Genomic DNA, 24,029 nt, shown 5'->3' on the forward strand with positions numbered 1-24,029 from the left:
TCTTTCCTTGTACCATTGTGGCTGCATCATAGATTAAAGTCATTCAATTGCACTCACATAAGTTGTAGCCTAAGTATCCATGTCACAATTTATTTTGAAATAGGCTGTATGTTATGCATAGTGCACTTGGAATTATTTTTTCGATTTGACAAATTAGTCAAACTATTAAGTTGGTAATCAGCAACGTTTACAAGCACTGAATCAATACAAAATAAATCTGGGTAAAACAATAGTTTATTGTAAAAGTGTGAGAACTTTTAAATGTATATGTGTCAAACTCTTTTGCAAGTTTTTGCGTTTTTTAGTGTTTCATTTCTTTGTGATTTACTCCATTTTTTTATTTTTTTTTTCAATTTGTCAATTTTTCATTTTCATAAATTGGTTGATCAGATCTCCTCAAATGAGGAAATTTCCTCACAAGTAGATTTGCAGATCCATTCGCACTCACCCGACCATTATTTGGTTTTTAAGACAATCGCAAAGCCATGTAGTATGTTTCGATTAGGGATTGTAGATCATAGGGATGCGAAACTTCATCCGCTTTTGGCTTATCCGCAACACTAGAAGGGTTACGATTTTTTCTAATTTACAAAATATTTTACTTTTTATGGGTTATATAAGAAGAGTTAAGTTGGTTTTAAAGTAATTTAAGGTTTTTAGTTGAAAGCAAGCCTGCAATAAAGCGTAAAAAAATGTCAAATTGGCAATTGACCCTTCTAATGTTGAAGGAACAACGGAGTTGCGCGTCCCGTAATGTACCGTCCCTAGTTTCGATGAACGTCTAAGATTGTTTAGAACAGCAGATCAAATAGTAGTCTAGGCTACGTCCATGTTTTTTTGAAAATCTATAAATCAGAATGTTGCATTGGTACAGAAATGGTTGGAAATTGCGAAAAAGTCACATAACAATGAAATCCTGTTGAAAATGTGAGCAAGAAAACTAAAATTGTAAAAAAAGAGGACATTTGAGCATTTTTGGGTGTCCTCGGAGGACAATTTATTTTTCTTCAAAAAAGAGGACAAATCCTCTTAAAAGAGGACATATGGTAGCCCTATAGATTGTTGAAGTGTTGTCGCCGAGGAACTAACCCATCCATTAGGTGCCACTGAATGGAGATCAGTCCTGAAAGTGAGTTGCTCAAGCGCACACCCCAAGGGTCGAACCAGTGCCGCTTGATCTTGAAGCTTCTTCGTTCTTGAAGTCACGCGCTATGCGCTAACCAAGTACCAACTGAGCTATCGGGTGAATGCATGGTTGCCAATCTGTTTGAAAGATGTGAAGAACTGGAAAAACACTTAAAATTTGGAACTGATGGTCAAGCGCTCCGGAATAATTTTGTATATTAGCCTATCTTTTTGCTCGGGCTCCATTTTAGAACCCCCAAAAAATTGGGCTACTTTTTGCATCAGCTTGGGCTCTTTTTTATATTAACCTCTGGCAACCCTAGTTGAAATGCCATTAGTAAGCTATGATTTTTTCTCAGTCGTTCAGCACTATTTTGTTTCCCAGTCGTTGAGTGGTGACATCGTTCAATCAGCCCGCCATGTTCTATTCGTAGTCAAGCGACGATTCCAGTTCAGTTGCGGTGATGGTTGAACTGAATTGAGATCGAGACATTTTGCAAGTGCAACCCTGTAAGTTGATGTGATGATTTGAAGATTTGTTTCTACAATAAAATCATGCATGTAATCAAGAAGGCTAGATAGTAGATATTGTTCTCTGGTTATTCCCACCGCACTGCCGCGCTCGGAATGTTGCTATAGGCTAAGTACTCACAGCTAGGTATGAGTGGATAGTCTGGTCTGGACTATACGACGATCCATGGTCTGGACTATACGACGTCCGCTACAATTATCATTCCTTGAACAAATAAAATGAAACCACAGAAGGTAAATTCATGCAGATTGAGAACGCTCACTTTGGGCATATCAAGGTCTTACGTTTTTAGCCAAAAAATCTACCGCAAGAGATCTCCGGCTTAAGATTCAGCAGCCAGGGAAGGTGAGATGTTACTCCCCAAGAACCGAAACCATATGTTCTACTCTAAAATCTCCCTCCTCCGAAAGGGCATTCCTGTCGACTGAAGTCTAATCACTATCTTGATGTTCACCGATCAATGGCGCAGGTGAAGAAGCATTTCTACCAATAATTACAACGTTTATCTGATGAATGCGAAAGTAAAATTTGAAACATACGAGTTGTTTTATTGCTTTACTGACGGTTTGCCCATCATGACAACGGGCACCCTCAGAGCTGTAGCGCACACAGCATGGGGCTAAGGGGGATCAAGCCCCCCCCCCCCAAACCCGCCACCAAAAATCAAGTTTTTGTATGTTCCCCATTTATACCTTTTGCTTACAGGTTAGATATGAATAAGACACAACAATACAACAGGGCTGATCATTATAACAATATATTTTACATATTTACAAATAGTTTTAACACTAGAACCTTTTCGGCTTAACTTAAGCCCTCATCAGGAACCTGAAAATATTTGTAAAAATACAATAAATTTCAACTATTAGGAAAAGGCAACTACGTGAATAACTACAAAAAAATTTGCACCACAGGAAACATGATACCTACATCAAGTAAATGTTGAGGAAAATAGACGCGCCTCCAGCAAATAAGTTAATTTTTTGTTTAAATTTGAGTTGTAGCTTTTGACACTGCTTCCTGAATTTTGATGTCAAATTGGGATTTGCCTTTGCGTAAAATTTTAAATGAGTCAGCAGAGAATTTTCGATCGGTACAAAAAGAACACTCCATGCTATGGTCTTTGATGGCACTTTTAAAGTTCAGATGCTCTCGTCGTCAAATGTTTGGTGGACATACCGATGTAGGCTACGGTACGTCAATGCTGAATCACACGGACATGTAAAACTGTATGCGAAATTTGAGCAGAAAGACGAAGGCGTCTAGGACTTCAGTTGAAAATACGATCTAATTTTGAATGTTTTGTAAGTAGGAAAAACGTCCACATCAAATTTACTGTTTACAAAATTAGTGTTTTGTTTCAAACTGTTTTCGTGCTAGTTGTTGTTTTCGCACTTATTTGTATTGGCAAACAGAAAGCTAATTCTATTTTGTCATACATGAGGAAAAAGTCAAGATCTATAGGAGATTGCGAGAGTAGACGTAGGAATGTGGATGCTGATGGTGCTAGTAACATGGGGTTCACTAGGCCAACTTGTAATCTGATTGAGAGAACAAATCCTGATGTATCGGCAACCGGTGGGTTGTGGGCCGTGAGTGCCTTAAATATTAATCAAAGGGATGGGCATTGGCCTATTGTCACTGTGACTCAGGGGCGTATCCTCAAGGGAAGCATTGCTTCCCCTACCAAAATTGAAGAAAAAGATAATATTTTTCAGTAAAATGATTTCGTAATTTCTTTACCTGAATAGGCTACGAACTAGAACAGTTTTTAACTCATGTCCCCGTCTAGGTTTTAATTTTTAAAAAGTTGGAAGCTTTCGGAAGCAAAGATTCGTACCGCATCCATTGCTCTCGTTTTTGCTATACGAAGAAACAAAGGAAAAAAGCAGAGCAAAGTTTACGCGATTTACGTTTCTTTTAACTAATCTGTGGAAGCAATCTCAAAGTTGCTTCCTGTTGGATATTATTCCGGTGCGTAATGAGAAAATCTAAGGCAGTGGTTCTTAACCTATGGGTAATTACCCACATGTGGGTAATTTCAGGATAGCAGGTGGGTAATCAGCTGAACCAGAATATTTAGAATTATAGATCTATAACAAACAAATCACAACTCATCACTGTCACAATCAAGGCGCAATGCCTCGCGATGGCTTGCTTTGTATCTTCAACGAACGTGTTGTTTTGGTTGTAGAATTCTGGTGCGATGTATTATTATCGGTTATGACCTGAAGTAACCTCTGATTACGAAATCTGTATTATGTAAAATGTGTTTTCTGGAATCATTTTCCCTACGTGACATTCTAGAGACTTCTGTTGTTTACATTTAAATGCTGCTTGATAGAACAATGGTTCTTTATGATGTAACCTTACGTAACCTTCTCGAAGTTACTGGACTGAACAACCAACTATAAATAGTGGTGTAGTTTGTGTAATGTTTATTATTATTATTATTATGAGTTGATTATGAGAGTTGTGCTATGAGTTGTGGATTGGTAGTTGATGCAGAAATTATTGGTGATTGAGACTTGAAGTAATTGAATACAAGTAGATGAGAATTGGTGCTGATATAAATTGTGTTCGAATTTAGAGTTATTTGAGAAGCCGTTCGTTAAAGTTCTTCAAGAAGTCAGATTATCATTTCACTAGTAAAATTATTCGACATTTAATTGACTGCTTTTCGGTTTGACCCATTAAACTACGTCATTGAACCTTTCCAAGTCTTTTTCCTGGTAAGAGATAGAAAGAAATCGTGACATTCTGGGGGCTCGTCCGGGAAAAACCGAAAAAGAATAAACCGAAGAATACCGAAAGATTTATTGAGAGAATAATAAATTAACAACAAGCTGTCAAAATGGCGGATGCCGTCAAACATGAGATGATTGAAGACTTACGGAGCATGGCTGAACAAATGGGGCTGAGTGACAATGAAAAGTCTCAGTTTGTGATGGAAGAGTATCACAAGATAATGGCTCAAAAAGCTCAGCGAGAAGCTGACGAAAGAGAAGATAGAAGAGCTGCTCGTGAAATAAGGAAAGCAGAACTTGAAGCTGAGGAAAAGCGAGCACAACTTGAAGCTGAGGAAAAGCGAGCACAACTTGAAGCTGAAGAAAAGCGAGCACAACTTGAAGCTGAAGAGAAGCGAGCACAACTTGAAGCTGAAGCAGAGGAGAAGCGGGCGCAGCGCGAAGCCGAAGAGAAGCGGGCACAGCGCGAAGCAGAAGCCGAAGAGAATCGGGCGCAACGCGAAGCAGAAGCTGAAGAAAGAAGAGCGCAATATGAATTGGAAAAGTTAAAACTTGAATTAGAAAGACAAAAGCTGGACATTGGTGAGCGATCTAATTCTACTAATGATAATGCTCGAGATGTTATTGTGGCGCAAGTTAGACGCCCAAATTTGCCATCATTTGTTGAAGAAAAAGATGAGTTGGATAGTTATTTGTTAAGATTTGAAAGATATACTACAATAGCCAAATTAGAGAAGTCGACGTGGGCTACCCAGCTAAGTATGTTATTATCGGGACAAGCTCTTGATGTATATTCAAGACTTTCGCAAGAAGAGGCCATGAACTACGACAGATTGAAGTTAGCTCTGTTAAAGCGATACAATTTTACCGAGCATGTTTGTTTGTTTGTTTGTTTGTTTTATTATCTTTATCCTGCATTGCGGGAAAGCGGACTTGAGCGCTATGCATCGGTCTACGCCTTCCGACGTACACCTGACCCACGCTGCAGCCGACTGCAATGTCTGTTTCCGGTTGTCTACTCTATTTATGACTTAAATTTGGTACTACTCATTACTCGAAGTCGATCATTGGGTAGAGGCAATTATCGTAAAGTTTCTTGCCCAGAGAAACAACAGCAAGTGCTGGTGGCTGGAGTCGAACATGCAGGCTCTCGACTGCGAGCCCAAAGCGCTAACCACTCAGCCACTGCTGCCGACAGTGGCTGAGTGGATACCGTGGCTGAGCATGGATACCGTCAAAGATTCCGTGAGGCAAAGCCTGAATAACACGAAAGCCCAGGTCAATTTACTGAACGTTTAAGAAACCTTTTGTTAAAATGGTTTGAACTTTCGGGGGCCGACCAATCATTGGACGGATTGGCAAACCTTATAGTTAAGGAACAATTCACAGATTCATGTTCAAAAGATCTGTCTGTTTATTTAATGGAGAGAAGTCCGAAGACTTTAGAAGACATAGCCAGTGTGGCGGAACAGTACTTAGTTGCTCATGATGAGAAGTTGTCGACTGAAGAGACGTTGTCATTCAATAATGACGAGGAGCAAACAAATAATTTTAAAGGAGGTGCGGTTCCAAGAGAAGTACGTTGTTTTAATTGTAATGGCTTAGGTCATAAGGCTGTTAACTGCCGGAAGAAGACTAACAGAAATCATCAGGAATCGAGGAAGTGGTGCAATCGTTGCAATAGGCAAGGACACGAAGCGAAGGAATGCAAGGACAAGTCGTTTTCCCTATCCAATCAGTCTGGAAAAGATAAAGACACGGACGTTTATCGAGGTGGTTGTGCGATAATGATTCATGAACCAGCGCTTGACGAGGAGAGACCGGATGAAGATGTTTGCGAAAAAATAATACCTGAAGATTACCTGCCAGTTGTAGATGGAAAAGTTGGAAACAAAAGGGTAAAAGTTTTACGTGATTCTGGTTCTACGGGTATAATGGTGAGGAGAGATTTAGTAAAAGACAGTCAATTAACGGGAAAAACTGGAATTGTGATGTCGATAAATAACACTTCAATCCAAGGACCGTTAGCGAAGATATATATCGAAACTCCGTATTGTAGTGGGACTGTGAAAGCGTTATGTTTACAAAACTCTTTAGTTGATCTTATAATCGGAAATGTTATTGAGAGAAATTCTGAAGTTACGGTACTTGTTATTCTTGTGGCAAGAATGGTCACTTTGCTCGAGATTGTTCTGCAGATAATTAGCGACGATCTCACGGTCATGGATACAATGAGCGCGAAGAACCGAGGAGAAGAGGCAGGCGACGACCATTTGGAGTTTGCTATAGATGCGGTAGACGCGGACACTTCGCCAGGGAGTGCGTTGCTGACGGCGGACATTCGGAAAACAGACGTTGCCGTGACAACCACTGCTATCGATGTGGGGAGATTGGACACATAGCCAGGAGCTGCCCTTTTGATGAAAAGGCTTGCTACAACTGTCATAAAGAAGGTCATCTCGCCAAGGACTGTCCGGAGAAGAGGTGTTTCCGATGTAGGAAGATGGGTCATCTCGCTCGCCGATGCACCGAAAATGTTGAGGACGTTGGAGACTTTCGCCGAAAACGTGATTATTGTTTTGAGTAAAGCTATCGTTGGTAGATCATGCAACGATGGACTTATGAGAATTGATTATTGAGTAATTAATTGTTTTATAATATGTTTTGTATTGATTGTGTTGTTATATTGTTTGCAACAATATTCTAAGGGGGGGCGTATGTCACAATCAAGGCGCAATGCCTCGCGATGGCTTGCTTTGTATCTTCAACGAACGTGTTGTTTTGGTTGTAGAATTCTGGTGCGATGTGTTATTATCGGTTATGACCTGAAGTAACCTCTGATTACGAAATCTGTATTATGTAAAATGTGTTTTCTGGAATCATTTTCCCTACGTGACATTCTAGAGACTTCTGTTGTTTACATTTAAATGCTGCTTGATAGAACAATGGTTCTTTATGATGTAACCTTACGTAACCTTCTCGAAGTTACTGGACTGAACAACCAACTATAAATAGTGGTGTAGTTTGTGTAATGTTTATTATTATTATTATTATGAGTTGATTATGAGAGTTGTGCTATGAGTTGTGGATTGGTAGTTGATGCAGAAATTATTGGTGATTGAGACTTGAAGTAATTGAATACAAGTAGATGAGAATTGGTGCTGATATAAATTGTGTTCGAATTTAGAGTTATTTGAGAAGCCGTTCGTTAAAGTTCTTCAAGAAGTCAGATTATCATTTCACTAGTAGAATTATTCGACATTTAATTGACTGCTTTTCGGTTTGACCCATTAAACTACGTCATTGAACCTTTCCAAGTCTTTTTCCTGGTAAGAGATAGAAAGAAATCGTGACAATCACAAATATCAAAGCTTCTCCTGTGTTTGGAATACAGCTTGATGAGTCTGTTGATGTTGCAAATCTTTCTCAACCAGGCCCAGATTTAGAGGGGGGTTAGAGGGGGCAGGTGCCCCGGGCCCCCGACTTTTGAAGGGCCCCTCTACGTAGAAAAAATGTGATTTTGTGTTATTTTTTCTTCCTTTTAGCCTTTGAAGTTTTTGCAAATGCTGTGCAGTGCTGGATTGATGCTACTGTAGACGCAGAGGTGGTTTTTCGCGCCGTAGGCTTGAAAAAAAATTTTGGAGGGGGGCCCCCGATCTAAAAGTACCCCGGGCCCCCCATCAGCTAAATCTGGCCCTGTTCTCAACTGATGGTGTTTGTTCGGTATCTTCGCAACAACACTATTGATTGATTGAATCTTTATCCTCTGACTAGGAAAGCTTCTTGCAGAGCTTAATCCTGGCAGTTTCGCATACTAGTCGAGGCTTTGAATCACTGACGCAAGCTCGGTCACCGAGATTGACAGAGTGAAGTTTCCGATTGTTCAAGAACTATGTCACAGCCACGCAAGCACTTGATTGTGCTATTAAAGTTATGAACTATATAAAAGCGAGTGGCCTTAATACACGACTCTTGTAAAAATTATGTCAAGATAAGCAAGTGGAGTATGATTTTCTGTTGCTTCATACTTCTGCACGCTGGGGTAGGCACTTTAACATTACCCACTCGTCGAAAAAGCGTACTCGCGATTCAGCTGATTTCAGTCATGTGACTCGACACGTGATATTCTGATCGAAAGATTTTGATATAAAGAAATTTAACTGAATGCCTTGCCGCAACCAGCGTTACCTAATGGTTAGGGCAAAGGAGTAGTAATTTCGATTTCGTGGGTTCGATTCCCACTCTCTGCTAATACTATTTTTTCTTCTGCAACTGAACTGAGTGCAAAAAGGATCTTAATGACTGCAATCAATGGAGTTTATAAGGAAAGTTGTGACTAAACCACAAAGCAATTTCACATTGAAAAGCAGGCACTCTTCGATGAGTGGGTGATGTTAAAGTGCCTACCGCACGCTGGCTCTCAAATAGAAATATGCTGATTCGGCTTGTGTGTTTCTCACCAGAGGTTACTGAATTTCTTGAGATGCAACATAAACAACGATTGAAGACGGATATTTCAAATACAATGTTTCAGAACAGGGTGGCATTCCTAGCAGACATTCAAACAAGCTGTTAGATCTGGAGGCAGATTTGCGTTGTGCAATAATTATTCAAAATCGCACCAAATATTGCACCGATTGTAGGCTACACATAAAACAAGAGCAAATGTCTCACTGACACTATTGACGTCCTTGTTTGCATTAAATGTTGTTTTTGTTGAATAACGCTGTTTTATATTTTTAATATGTCAATATAGATAAAATTAAATTTTGGGTAATGGGACTTTGATCTGGACAGAAATGGGTAGCCTAATAAGGGAGAAAAGGTTAAGAACCCCTGATCTAAGGCTTTAGGGTTATATCTGCCTCGCAAGGAAAAGTTTGAGCCTAATGTTAAATTTACACTGATATCCTGGCTACTACAGCAGTAGGTAGCTGTAACTGAGCAGTTAAAGTGCCTCTGACAGGAAAATAAATTTGCTAAATTTACCTAAGATACCAAAGAGATGACACTAACAAACTTCCCTGACCAGCTAATCGTAAAAAATATCAACAGGCTACTAAGTTACACGCTTGCAAACTTTCGTTCACTTTCGGCGAATCTGGCACTCATTCAATTGCGAAAATAAAAACGGCAACCTCGCTGTTACGTCACCATGGGTGGGAAGGATACATTCTTTCTCTGTGGTGAGTTGGTAAGGTATGGTACGACTGCTCCAAAACGTCAATGTGTGGGGTTCTATTGGTCTAAAGCATGTGAAAAATGATAATTACCGAAATGAAAAAGTCAACTTATTATTACTATCAGGTTTAGATCAAATAGATTGAGTTTATTTTTATCAAACAGCATCTCAATTCAATTGAAATTGCAATTTTTCTAAACTCTTGTAGGGCTACAATTTGGATAATTTTTTATTTGTCCTAATCTGGCTATAGTCATTTGCAGTGTAACAGCAGTATCTCACAGACAGTACCCTTAATTTATGGTTGAGGTAATGCCTGGAAATTGCTGTATATGTGACAGAGTCAGTGACAAAGACGTGTGCTATCTTTTCATGCTTTCAAACAAAACAAGGTGCTGAGAAGAAAATAGTTAAAGTTTTCTTCAAGTGTTCGAAAGTGGGCCATACAAAACTAGTCGTATATGTTCTCTTCACTTCACTGGAGATGATTTTGTTAACACCACCAACCGATTTGGATCTTCTCAGCAATGAGTGGCGTGTTGGGAACTGTAGGTGGTGCGTTTGCCACAAGTGCGAGTCTATGTCCCAGCCCAATGAATGTGTATGTTGTCATGAAGTGCCACAGACGAAAGAACTTTTGAAGAAAGATGCATCTAGCTGTGTTACCAATTTGACCGATTTTGAAGCACACTTACATCCTGCAGTTCTGAGGACTTTTTTTATGAGGAGCAAAAAGAACTGGAGAAAAAGCAATAAACCGAAAGGAGAAAACGGAGACCTATCAAAAGAGTAAGGATGCTACATTAGGCTAAAAATACCCTAAAAAGAATGCACACTAAACGAAGTGATTTTATTTCCTTGCAGGCAGTATCGGTAATTAGTCGCTTACAGGCATGTATTGGAGTGGATACTACAAGGTGATGCTCTCGGAGCAACAATCGGATTGTGCGGCCATCGTGCATTGTTTGGCGAATCCGAAACAATTTTCAAGTCCAGATGGCCGTTACACCGGATTTCAATGGCCAACTGAAGGCACATTATGAGAGAGAGGGAGAACTTTTATTTATTTATGAATAGTGATGAATGATGATGAATTAAATATGAATGATGATTCGTACGATTTCTTCATTTTTCACTTCAAGTATAGTTTAGGTTTTGTAGGAACGTATCCAGTACAGTTTTATTAAACTGCAAAAAAAACAATAAATCGTTAAAAAAAGCAACCGCTTGTACCAACTCCGACCAAACTGTGATCCACCAATTACATCTAGAAAGCATTTGTTTCATCCGTCGTTAACGACGTCCACCCAGGATGAAGTAACACCACCAAAGTCGTCCCAGAGCAGTGAAATATGGAGTTTCGCCTGTGGTGGCGCTGCGGAACTGTCGTTTTGTATAAATTTCGCCCTAACCAGTCGAGCTTCGAGGTTAAGATTAAAAAGTTCGCTAAACATAATTCTGCGCTAGAAAATGCTTAGAAAAGTTATTATACGTGGGTCCAACCTGTCAGGGGCACTTTAAGCTGAATTTTTGGTGTTCTCTAATTTGAGCCACAGTTTTTGCCCGTTCGTGTAAGAGCTACCTTTCATTTAAGTTAACAGCTGTTTATCTGCTAATAAATTTCATACAAATATTACCCTGAAAATGTTTCCAGAAAGCACTATAATCCATTATTTGAGTGTAATTTTGCAAAAATTTTCCGGGGAGGCATGCCCCCGGACCTCCCTAAAATACGCGTGCCCTTGGCACGCTTTTACCTCCACGACTTTTATTGCTTTCCTTGCTCAACCCACTAGGATACGCCACAGCTGTCACTATTGTCGCAAATCACTCAACCGACATTTCTGAATTAGCCCCCCCTTAAACTTTTTTCTGGGGGCGCTACTGCCTCAGAGCAAATTGTGCGCAAAATGAAAGCGCATATACTGATGCAGTGCGGTTGAAGCGAAGAGAAAAAATAAAACATAGATTTTTATAATAGAGAGATATGCGAGCGGTTATTTTCTACGTTGGAGGAAAAATTATGTTTGAAAAATTAAATTCAACGATGAAGCAGTTGAGAAAAAACATTCGAGGCGACGAAACTGAATAACGAGGAAGTTTTCAAACTGTGCCAAGAGCAGAGATGTACGTATACGCCGCAAACTTGCGGCGTAGACTTTTTGTTTACGCTAACGCTTGCGGCCACATTTTTGGATAGTTTGCGCTTGAGGCTACGCCGTAAAGTTTTCGCGGTTTTTTAGCGCATAGCGTCAACGCATACTTTTTAATGTATTTTTTTCGCTATAACACGTCAATACCTTGCAGCGCTGCAGTTGAAAGAATGTTTTCAATGGGCAAAGACATATTGGAACCAAAACACAGCAAAATGTCCGATGAACACTTGCAGATGCTTGTGTTTCTTCGTGGAAATTCAAAATAAAACTTGTTTGTTTCGAGTGGTTTATACCGTGTGAACGTTTGGCACCTAGCAAACAAAATTAGTTTACGCTGGTGGATGCGCTGACGCCGCCAACTTTTTTTACAAGTTACGTTGACGCATGCGGCGTATGATTTTTCGAACGTTTGCGTTTACGCTGACGGCGTCAATATTTTTTGTATGCGCGTACATCACTGGCCAAGAGGCAGCCTATTAAGTTTCTTGTGTCCAAACTATTGCAAAAACATAATTAAGTTATAATAATTCCAATGGTCATCTAAACTTTGCCACTTCTAAGAAGCCGAGGTTCGATACCTTATCAAATCATACCAAAAACTAGAGCAATAGAGTGGATTGTCATTTATGTAAAACTTGGTTTATCAAATCATCGTTGAAGAAAACTCGGGAGAGAATTTAATCACAATTTATTATTTTAAAAAGAATTCATAAATTTTCTTTCACAGATTGCTCGTGTGTCATGCGAACACAATATTTGTACTGTGTATTGCAAATTCACAACTATCGCCATAATATATTTGCCTCATGTGCAATATGGCCGCATAAAACAGCTCAGGGAAACTCCCCTTCAAACACTTTAAACGAGAAGATCATTGGAAGAATCGAAAGTATTGCGAAAACCAGACTGTAGACAACAAGCAGACAAATCAAACATGTCAAATCAAAGGTCAGCAGATGATGTCAGGTCAAAGGTCAGCAGATGATGTAAGGTCATAGGTCAGCAGGTGATGAGTTCCATCCGCAGTGAAATGCATCTCGTCCATGTTTGTACAATAATTCTGAAATAACGAGCTGTGATTGGCTGAGGCAGCATGTTGGTTTTGTGGGTGTGCATGTCAGTGTTGCCATCGAATATCTACAAAATAAATAGAATTTAAAAATTTTCAAAAGTATGGTAATAAACCGCTACACTAACACAGCAATAAAAATTTTGCAAAATACTTTGCTTGCTTTTTACAGTATATTTGAACGTGTTTAGGCATGAGAAGCAACAGATGAAAGCGTATGGGTGACAGACTGTGTTTATGTAAGTTATTGTTTGAGACTTTTTAAGAAACTTTTATAAAAATATTCTATAAAGTATTAAAAGTATACGTTGCTTCAATTTAATTCTTAAATGAATCAATATTGGTTGTGGCCAATGATAGGTCGAAGGTCGAATTGAAAGTCGAAGGTCGAATAGGTCATAGGTCGAATTGTTTGTCATTGTGTGTTTCCAAGGGCCACTTTGGTTCAGATGTTTCATCGGACGCATCTCATAGCAATCCACTCACCAGATCTATTCCATTATCTTGAATATTTTGCAAACTTGTTGTGCTATTCCCGTATGAAACTTTGTACCCCGTCACCCAGTCTTCCAAATCATCGGACCTTCCCTGGGTGACTACCCCTGTCACCCTTGTGGGGGTGCGAAGATTAACTTGCAACCATTCTCCTGCTCGACCTGTTCGTCACAGAACGTTTGAAAAGTTAGATGAGTAAAACTCAGATGATTCGAAACAAATATTTGTTTTAGACAAACAACGCCCCAATAGTTTAGATGTTTAAGTACCGCACCCGAGTTTTTACAATAAAAAATACCAGGTTGAGCAGCGCCGGTTAACTCTTGAGGGATGCATTTTGGCATTTTCAAGCACAACGCATTGTATGGGCATCTCTACTCAATGATCTAGAGCACTGGTTCTCAACCTTTTTGACCCACATCCTACTTTTGTTTTCAAAAAACCGCAGGCTCCATCAGAACCGCTGCAGGCTAGCATTTGTTAGCATTTTGCACTGTAAGCGTAGATTGTCTTTCAGCAGTTGAGCTATTTATAGCTGACAGAACTACCTGCTCGTGCGTGTCTTTTTCACGCAATCTTGTGACGTCGCTTCTGACGTAAATCGACGCGGCATCTGATTGGTTGGTGTTTGAGACAAGACAGCAAATACAGAAGTTTCGTCAATATGAGAACGGGCCTGTGTCGGTGAGTCAAATTGTCTACAAGTATGCGAAACTGTCAAGAATAAGCTTCCAAAGAGGCTTTCTCAGTCCTAGGATAAACATTCAAAACCAACCAGTTCAAACAGTTTCGAAAGTATTCACGGATAAGGGGAGTAATTAATTGACAACGCATGTCGAGATTAGAAATGATCACATGACTCAGTGGCGTAGCTAGGAGGGGGCGGACCGCCCCGGGCGGCACTTTCAGACTACGATTTTTGACTTTGATTATAATCTGATAAAAAAACGCATTTCATTTTCACATGCTTTTCCTTGAAGGTGAGGCAAAATCTGAATCCGCCCCGGGCGGCATATTCCGGCACATTCCCTAGCTACGCCACTGACGTGACTTCACGTAAACCTTTCACGAACCAACCTACATATTTTCGGATGCCAGAAGCCAAACAACGTTCCCGGTCTGTCCAGCCTTCCATACTGGGCGCCATACATCCTGTCATAGCTTGACGACGCGGAGAGGTCAGCGTCTTTGACGCGCCCGCTTTTAATTCCAACCGAACATAACTCCACTGAAAGTCAATTCATTTGATTTAAAAAAACAAAACTTGTAACAAACATTTTTCTTTTGTATTTCTGTAAAAGTTGAAATCAATGAAGCGATACGTAGCCTACTCGAACACAACTTGCCCCGTTAAATAAAGCATAAATGAGCTTTGTCGTGCCATAACATGCAAAGACTTATTGACGGTTTGTATGTTGATGAACCTGACCTTTATCTCCGTACGTGAGAATCCTATTGAGGGTTGTGTTCATTTCTTGCAAGGACTTCTTAGTCTCCTTTTCTGGAGAGAGAAAATGTTCTTCATTGTAAGAAGTGTAATTTTTTTTCGCAAAATTAAATTTATTTTTTATTTGTAGTTTCAATAAAAGAATATAAAACAATGAACTAAGAACGAAATTGGAATCAAGAAAAGTCCAATCCATCACCATGACGACTCACGATAAGATTGAACATCCGGGCCATTGAAAGCAGCTGTACGTGGGATGGGAGATTGGAGCATTAGTGTTTTCATCTGAAGAAAACAGTAACACTTTATCAGTTCAGTTCAGTTGTTTTTATTTCTGACCATCACAGCAAAAACAATACACGTCAACATAGCAAAGGTCGAGAAAAAGGTAGAAGCGACAAAACGCGAATGCTAAAACGTGCTTGTGACCGAAGTAAGTTACTAAGTTGGAGGATTTCGCACGGTCGCAACACCTTCAGAAAAAGTTAAGATAAAAATGGAAATGAAAGAAAATGTTGCAAACAAAAATATTAAAAAAAAACAGCCCATAATATTATAGCCTTAGCTGATCTTTTCAAGCTTTGGCAAGTATTATTTATTCCCAGTGATTTAAGTGATGTTACATTTTGTTGAATGGATTGATCTAAAATGAAGACGAGTCTCGTCTACTCAGCAGTAAACCGTTTTAATGTTTTAATCGATGAGAGTGGGAGATAACTGTATTTTTGATCACCAAAGGTCAACGAAGGTTTTTTTAAGTGCTGCGTTTAAGCATGTAATCAGTTTGTCATTCAATATTTCATCTCAGTGTTCACTGAATAGAAAACTGGAATCACAAATTGTTTCTGGTCTACAGATCTTGCGGGAACAGTTTGTGGAAGGAAACAGCTTCCGATAAATTGTGGTGGACCTGATACTATAACTGATACTGTAACTGTGGGGGTTTGTTACTGTAACACTTCATCTACAAGCAAGAACGTTAAACTATCAACTGTGGCGATGGGTCCTGAGTTAGGGGATCGAAACTTCAATGAGTGGTTTAGCAATGCCAAGCTTAAAATATTTTGTCTAAACAGAATCTTACTTTTGCAAAAACCACAATTGAGACAACGAAAGCTGCAAGAGCGATTAAGAATGAAATTCCAACTACAATGGTCGTGTAATTCCTTCGAGGTTGCCCTGTGGAAATGAAGCATTGAAAAACTGTTCGATTGGATATTGAACATTTTTAATCATTTCATTTGTTACTCGTGTCACAAAGATTCATAGTTTTATACTTTTTTCCCGATGTAGTTCAGTGATATCTTCTGGATCTCCTTGTGAAAGCGGATTTTTGAAATTTCCTGGTGCAAGCCTTGATGTCATTTTTACGCTTTCGTATAAACCTTACCCTGTGATCAATGCAATAATTCGGTGATTATAAACTTTCCACTAACGGCCACTGACAATTATTTGACGTGGATTAAAGAAAAATCTGACAAAAACGTATTATTGTTTTATTGACAACAATCCAACCAGCAGTGATTCTTTCTTTCGTATGAGACAGGGTTGTTCAGATTTCAGGGCAGGTGATGGAAAGCCATGTGAGCGTAGCTTCGTCCAGTGCTGCTATACCATGCTTTCCATTAGGTGCTTTGTAAATGGGGCATTCAAGAACGACATGATCAGCAATTTGTTCTTCCGCGTCGCACTCACAAGCCGCCGAGGGAGCCAAACCTTATTTGTGTATGTTGGAATGTAACCGGCTCCTGTTTAATGCTGCGGCTTCGTAACTAGTGTTGCCAGTTTTCATATTTGCTTTTGTCTATTGTATCAACAATAACGACGAACAAGCAATTTGCATGAGACAAAGTAGTTATTGACATCGTCTTATCAAGCCTCATCTTTGCGCTACACTACTTCACAACTTCCGTCATTAAATTGAGGAAATCAATTTATTTTTCCTATTATGCAATTGATTTGGTTGGTTGGTTTTGAATCTTTATCCTCGGACTGACAAAGCCTTAATAGGTTATTCCTGGTAGTTTCGCATATAGCCTACTTGTAGAGGCTCTTGACGTAGGGCCGGTTACCGAGATTAGCAGAGTAAATTTTTCCGATTGTTGAAGGGTTGTTGCCGCTGAATGGAGATCAGTCCTTAGAATGCGTTGCTCAAGAGCACACCCCGAGAGTCGAACTTGCGCCGCGTGATCTTGAGCCGGGCGCGTAACCACTGAACTATCGGAGCGAACGAATAAAGTGCTCGACGAGTTCATTGTTTGTTGATCATTATCCTCGGACTGAGAAAGTCTCTGAGAGCTTAATCCTGGCAGTTTCGCATACTAATACAGGCTTTGAACCATTGAGGCAGGGCCGGTCAGCGAGATGACAGAGTGAAAGTTTCCGATTGTTGAAGTGTTGTCTTGGAATTACTTTATCCACTAGGTCCCACTGAATGGAAAGCAGTCCTTGAAATTCGTTTCTCAAGCGCATACACCAAGAGTCGAACCATCGTCACTTGATCTTGAAGTTTCTTTGTTTGCTTCACTTTCTTGGAGCTTCACCGACTGAGCTATCGGGGGGACCGACTATAGTTCATTATATTCAAGTCATTCTAATAACAGCAGCATTGTTTACTTGCACAACTTTTGTTCAGAAATTCTTGTTGTTTTGTTGCAGCCTATTGATCTGTAGGGCAGCAAAGAAGTGCAACGGAGCATTTCAGCCGCATGCTAATTAATTCAGCTGCACACTCCCTTTGTTGGTTTCAGTAGTTGACAATCGCTCCTCACGAACCATCTCTACCCTTTCATGCAGTGGAACAATATGAGGTGACTACAACGCGGCTGGTCTTTATGTGAGTTTGTTTAATTGGAAACGTGCGTGTCAATCACCAGCAAAGTCATGTGTTGCCAAGTTTTATTTTTGATTTATTACAAACTGTCTTCTTTTTCTTCTGTGAAAGCGGAAACTGATTTCATTGGTGTATCGAACGGTTTTTGATAATTTATGTGTCGATTAAAATATTGGCACTTTCTGAAACCGAAGCCAGAAAAATTGCACGAATTTCTTGTTTTAATTCCTGAAATAAATTCAGGCTTGCACCCAGAGCTGTATTTACTGAAGTTTTTGAAAAGCAAATCATAAAATAGATTTGGAGCGAAACTCGTCTCGAAACTGCATTGTAATCCATCGATGCATTTGATAGTCGGTGATTTTGTTTCAGAACATCCACAATTGGCAAACGCAGCCACTGGTAATTACTCATTAGGCCATATTGCCGAAAATGGTCTTAATTTTTTTAACTTTAAGGTTAAAAGTAGGGCCACATGTTATCATGGCTACCTAGAGATAAGACCTGATTTGTAACATTCTGCAGAATTTTCTCGATTTTGCCAAGTTTTGGCGACTGTTTGAATGAAATTTGTCAAAAAATTATAATTCAACATCTTTCTACTGTCTTTTCCAGATGATAAATTGGGTTTTAGCATCATCAGACGTTGAAAAACAAAAACAATTTGTTCCGAAAGTTTCGGTCAGACTGTTAATCGCTTTTCAAATTACATTACTTTTTTTTTCAGTTTTCTAGTGCTCCTCCAAGGCAAAAAAGCTTTTATTTTGCATCTTTACGAGTTAGCAAAAAGTAAAATAATCTTAAAACATTTCAGTCAGTCACTGGCAGTAGCGGTAATTAAAATTTTCAAAATGTTTCACGTCAAGCCGTAACCTCAGGTGGCCATGGCAATATTTATATAACTTTCAATGGTATCCACGAAATGTTAGAACTGATTTAAATGACTTTCAAAGGTGACCCCATACTCGGTAATTAAATGACTGATGTGAGAAGATGTGGCTTTCATCAGATTGAACTTTCGGAGCTAACAAGAGTAGGGTGGCCATTTCTTTCGTTCGCCCCTCCTTTGGTATCTACACCCACCTACAGTAATTTATTACACCTGGGTAGAGATGAGTTTCATCTTCCACCTTAGGCGGGTATCGAACCAGGATGGTTTTGTTCGAAGCCACGCGACTTTTCCACTCGGTCACCTCATTGCTCAAATCAAGAAGCAAGCCACAAAGAACATGAAGCACCTCACCAGGGGCGTTGACAGGGGAGTCTAGGTGGTACTTTTGGACCCGGAACCGGAACATTTAAGGGGCCCGTATTTAAAAGATTTCCCGCAACTTCAAACATTATCAAGATCTTAATATAATCAGATCTAAAGGAATTGCCATCAGAGGTTAAAACAGCCACTTCAGCCGTCAGATGGTAAAATACCGGACCCCCTTCCGGGTACCGGGCCCACTTCAGCTCTCTCGTGGTAAAATAGCCACTCCAGCCACCAAACAGTAAAATAAAAATTTAGTCTAGTATAGTGATTTCCCTAACCACGAATATTTAGTGAAATATAACCCGAAACACGAATTTCAAAATAAACAAGCTAATGTTTGTTTAAACTCAAAAACTGAAATGGCGCAGGTTAGAAGATTGCTATCCCTATTGCTGGGCTAAAAATTAGACCAAAACCCTTTTCAGATTGCTGCAATCATCAAATGTTTGACCTAGGCCTAAAAACCTTTCTCAAATCAAATTGAAAACTTTCTGACCATCTGCTCTAACTTTGCTGTAAATTCTCTTCTGGTGAGCCTAGAATGATCAGTGAAACATCAATGGAATCGGGAAGTAATATCTCTAGCGCCATGTGACAAATAAAAGTTCAAAAAAGCAACCGCTAAATAGAGATAGTAAGTTTTGCGGTTATGGAAATTTTAAGATTGGGCAAGATTTGTTAAACAACCATGCTTTTGGCATATCGGGTTTGATCTATTCCTCTTAATTTTCCACTTTGAACGGCATGTGTCATCCTCATTTTAACAGCAAGCTTTATATTCATAACATTGTCGATGAAAGGGGCCCGAAGATAAATTGTTACCGGGCCCGAGAAATCCTGTCAATGGCCCTGCACCTCACAAATCGCTTTCTGCACAACAGACTACCACAGATGCACATTGCACAAGGAAACACAATCAAGAAAATTCTGACATAACAGTTGATGCGTTTCATCGATTCTTACAATACCGACAAGTCAGGGATGTGGATTAGTGGGGTTGGAATGGAAATTTCTCGCCCACAATCATAAAGAAACAACTTTAGGAGCGCAAAAAGTCACCCAAACCACTTTATGACGCAACAAACAAATTCGAAATAATCAGATTAGAAGCCTGTTGATCATTTTAATTGCAACAATCACATGAAGTTGGCGGCTTCTCTGTCAGTGGACCGCCAGCAAGCAGAATCATAGAACCTGTAAAGTTTGTGCTGACGTGCACACTGCACAGGCTAAAACGCTGATTCAGGTTGAAAGATTGGGTTGTCAACTACAGTACTTTAAGTTAAAGAAGAGAACACAGATATAATTTGGTTTGTTTATCGTCAAAGCGCGCTAACTTGGAGATGAATTGGCTGAGTCAATAGATGTTCAATATATTTGCTAATGACGCCATTCAAGCAAAATTGGGAAACATTTTTATGGGACGAAAAATGCGGTGGTGAGTTTCTTCCTACTCCGCTATGCGAACAAATTATAAGCAGGATTGAAAGCATTCTTGTTTACAAGGATCGTCAGAAAATGTCGGGTCAAAGGTCAGAAGATGATGTGAGGTTGTAGCGCCAGAGAGCTCTGTCTGTGACGTCACGCGCTCCACGTCACTAGAATTGTATTCCAGAAGATTCTGGCCCTTGAGCGCATACCGCAGACTGCTCTTCACGTCTCGAAAATTCAATCTAGCCATGAACCTTTTGTAAGGCGCCTTGCTGAATTCCAACTATAGTTCATCGATACGTAGATCTGCCGTCGTGTTGCGTTGTATGATCGTGTGTAAAGCTCGCAATTTCAAACTAGAACCTTTCCTAAGAAGCTTAAACCATGATTCGATACAATCAGTATTATTGTTGCTATTGCTTCTACTGCTGCTGCTGGTATAACGTTTTTGGATCAGTATAGTGTTATGTTTAGAACTTGTATGCTATGATTTTGGTGCAGCAGTAATATGATTTCTGACTCAAGACTCAATTCTCAAGTCGGTTCCGGTTGTAATCGAGCTAGTTAACAATGTAGAAGCGACAATAGATTGTATCCAGTTTTGGTGGTGGAGCGTTAGTCATTCGGGTGTTTTCTTACTTTTTGTGTTACTGGATTCTATTCCTTGAAAGCGCTACTCAGTCAAAGATTAAAATCAATAAACAAATACACTTCTTCTTCTTTCGTTTGAGACCAGATCAAATCAAATTTCAGGGCAGGTGATGGAGAGCCAGGTGAGTGTAGCTTCGTCCAGCGTTGCTATACCATGCGTTCCATTTGGTGCCTTATAGATCGGACATTCGAGAACGACATTGTCAGCAGTTTGTTCCTCCGCGCCGCATTCGCAAGCCGGTGAGGGAGCCAAACCCCACTTGTGCATGTTGGAATGGAAGCGACCGACTCCGGTTCGGATTCTGTTGAGCTTAACCCAAGTCGGCCGAGGCAGGTCCATACCAGGGGGGCGCGCCACCGGGTGAGGTATAAAACGATGTAGTTTCGTGTCGGTGGCACACCACGCTGCATTCCAATTGTCTTCCATGAAGTGTGCTGCGCTGATGGCATGATCGCTGAATGGATGTAGTAATTCAACAGCAGCTGGCACAAAGGGGTGTCTTGACTTTAATTGCCGGGGAGATTCCTGTGAAAATGCCCACACCCGTCTCATCGACAGCCCAATCAACGACGCATTGCGAACTGTAACTGGATGCCTGCGCCCAACTCCAACAGAGTATTTACCAATCCTCGCAGGCATCCAACCTGCTGAGCTTCGCCGAAATGGAGCCCTTATACACCTGGCTCGCCGGGCGGGGGATCCTAACCACTTGCTTCATGCAAAACTCAACAAATAGCCTACACTTATAAGCACGCACTATTCGGTTGAATTTGAGTCAGTGAACGATACGGCAGTAAAGACGACTTCGTGTCCGATCATTCCTTGCCGACTTTGCCCAGGAATGTTGCCGTCCCTCGTCCTACTGATGGCTATGTATGAGCGTGTATGCTGAACAGCAGCGTCCGCTACAAGGTCATAGGTCAGCAGGTGATGAGTTCCATCCGCAGTGAAATGCATCTCGTCCATGTTTGTACAATAATTCTGAAATAACGAGCTGTGATTGGCTGAGGCAGCATGTTGGTTTTGTGGGTGTGCATATCAGTGTTGCCATCGAATATCTACAAAATGAAACATAAACGATTGTTGGGATAGGTGCAATGAATCGTTGTAAAAAAATACGAAACAGCTGAAGTCAGCATCAATATTCCTTCAAGCTCTATCTATCTGGGGCGTGCCACGTTAGCTTTGTGATGCAACACTGTCGCGATCGCCGCGGTACTCAATTGGCAAAAGCTCTGATTGAATCGCGTTAGAAAAATCATGTGATTCGAAGTAGACCTTGCACAGAAATAATGCAAACTTGAAGTGTGTTGCCATTTGCGGCTTCCGAAAGTCATTACTGCAGTTCTAGTCAGAATCTAATAAACTTGCTGATAGTTGAAAGACATTCAGGAGAAGGAAAAGATTTTGAAAAGAACGATCAGCCAAGTTGTAAACACCAGGGAAAGATCTACAGATGGTTGTTTACAAATATTTGTTGCAATCCACTCACCACATCTGTTCCATTGATTTGCACGTCTTGTAACTCATCGGTGCTGTTCCCATATGCAACTTTGTACCCCGTCACCCAGTCCTCAATGCTGTCTGACCGCCCCTGGGTGACCACCCCTGTCACCCTCGTGGGAGTGCGAAGGTACACTTATATCCAGTGCTGTATTCGTAAAAAAAGCACAGGGTATACTGTCAGATTTGCCAAAATGATAAATACAGATACATAACTTGCAAATACTAATCTTTGTTTTATTTCTACCATAACATGAATTATCAACATCAAAATTAGACGAGAGGTACAAAATTGTTTATTTTTCTATAAATACATTCCAACCAGTCTACATCTTTAACCTCTTTATAAAGTTGGGATCTAGTATTCTTAGCTTGTTGTTGCATCCAGGCTTACCCTGGTGGTTGAAGATTTAGATTATGTGGACGGAAGACAAGGAAGCCAATCTTCGTGACCACCTTCAAGCATGCCTTAAAATGTCCTGCCAAGACACAGCCGCATGCTCGTAAGCGGTATCGAACCGGCGCTTTTCGATTGCCGTTCGAGGGCTCTCACCACTCGGCAATCCAGCTGGCTATGCAGTCAGCTCGGCTATATATCTTTAGCTGATCGGTGGTTTAGCAGCCAGGATCTTACATATTTTTTAGCGGTAAATTGATAGCCACAGGTAGTCCATTGCAATTAATAAACATCAAACAGCTCACATTATGGTCCTCAAAGGGTTAAGTAGTTAGTTAGTAGTTGTCAAGAATTAAGGATAGCATACGCGCTATCTTTGGAAAACCAGAGGGTATACTAATAGTTGCTCGAAAAAGCAGAGAGTATACTGCGTATACCGCCGTATACCCTCGAATACAGCACTGCTTATATCTACTCCCCGGCTTTGCCACCTGAATAATGAGAAAGCCACAAAACATAATAACAAAATTTAATTTTAACATTTCAGTTTGGTTTCGTTTCATTGTGTAAATGAACTTGTCCAAGAGGAGGCAAGGATGGAAGCATTGCAATGTCAAAGTAACCGATTACGATTACTTGTCTATTTTACACTGACGATTGCTGAGAATTATCTCAGACACAAAACCGTCAATTTTACATTGATTCAACGTCGGCAAACGTTGGATCAATGTAAAAGTTATAAATTTTGTTGTCTGGGATAATAATGGTGTAGCAGTAGGCTACTAGGCCTACATATCATTTACCGCCAATGATGTAAACAAGCCTGACCTGGCACATTTTCAACCCTTGAAATGTTCAATTTCGATCCAGGCAAAAATAGCAAGAAGTGAAAACTCAAATGGAATTAATCGATTTAAATATTCAACTTACATATGTAAGAAACCCAGAAAGCAAACTTGGTGCCCGGTCTGTCCAGCCTTGCATATTTGGCACTGTATTCTGTGCTGTAAGAGGATGAGGCGGTGAAGTCAGCAACTTTGATCAAACCAGTTTTGATTCCAACCGAACATAACTCAACTGGAAAATAAGGTAACAAAATCTCTGATTGACATACCAGGGTGACCCAAAAAAAAGGGCCCCGCGTACACTTTATGTCATACCTCCTTTATTTCTTCACCGATTGCCTTTATTTTATAGGACAT

At 40.2% G+C, this 24,029-nt stretch overlaps 2 protein-coding genes across 2 annotated transcripts; both read right to left on the reverse strand.

The window, feature by feature from the left end:
- Positions 1–12,702: 12,702 nt before the first annotated feature.
- LOC145786305 (lactadherin-like) lies at positions 12,703–16,118 on the reverse strand. The gene is made up of 7 exons (XM_082597944.1): positions 16,031–16,118; positions 15,838–15,932; positions 14,966–15,038; positions 14,736–14,807; positions 14,388–14,534; positions 13,298–13,467; positions 12,703–12,879 (listed from the first exon to the last, which is right to left on the reverse strand). The coding sequence occupies exons 1-7, from the start codon at positions 16,116–16,118 to the stop codon at positions 12,742–12,744; spliced, it is 783 nt and encodes a 260-aa protein (XP_082454070.1). The 3' UTR covers positions 12,703–12,741.
- A 5,724-nt stretch (positions 16,119–21,842) lies between these two features.
- On the reverse strand, positions 21,843–24,029 carry LOC145786306 (lactadherin-like). Its single transcript, XM_082597945.1, has 4 exons — positions 24,005–24,029; positions 23,758–23,904; positions 22,420–22,565; positions 21,843–21,985 (listed from the first exon to the last, which is right to left on the reverse strand). Exons 1-4 carry the CDS (start codon positions 24,027–24,029, stop codon positions 21,848–21,850), a joined length of 456 nt encoding a protein of 151 aa, XP_082454071.1. The 3' UTR covers positions 21,843–21,847.

The sequence above is a fragment of the Aplidium turbinatum genome, chromosome 17 (genome assembly GCF_918807975.1).
Source record: "Aplidium turbinatum chromosome 17, kaAplTurb1.1, whole genome shotgun sequence".
Taxonomy (NCBI): Eukaryota; Metazoa; Chordata; class Ascidiacea; order Aplousobranchia; family Polyclinidae; genus Aplidium; species Aplidium turbinatum.

Excerpts from the sequence above, each read along its gene's own strand:
- LOC145786305 (XM_082597944.1), bottom strand. The coding sequence starts at position 16,118 with ATGACATCAAGGCTTGCACCAGGAAATTTCAAAAATCCGCTTTCACAA. Across the intron at positions 13,468-14,387 it reads CTTCTGGCATCCGAAAATAT|GTCGAGCAGGAGAATGGTTG; the intron begins GTAGGTTGGTTC and ends TGTGACGAACAG. Across the intron at positions 12,880-13,297 it reads AAGATAATGGAATAGATCTG|ATATTCGATGGCAACACTGA; the intron begins GTGAGTGGATTG and ends TTTATTTTGTAG.
- LOC145786306 (XM_082597945.1), bottom strand. The coding sequence starts at position 24,029 with ATGTCCTATAAAATAAAGGCAATCG. Across the intron at positions 22,566-23,757 it reads TTTCTGGGTTTCTTACATAT|TGTACCTTCGCACTCCCACG; the intron begins GTAAGTTGAATA and ends ACTGGATATAAG. Across the intron at positions 21,986-22,419 it reads AAATCAATGGAACAGATGTG|ATATTCGATGGCAACACTGA; the intron begins GTGAGTGGATTG and ends TTCATTTTGTAG.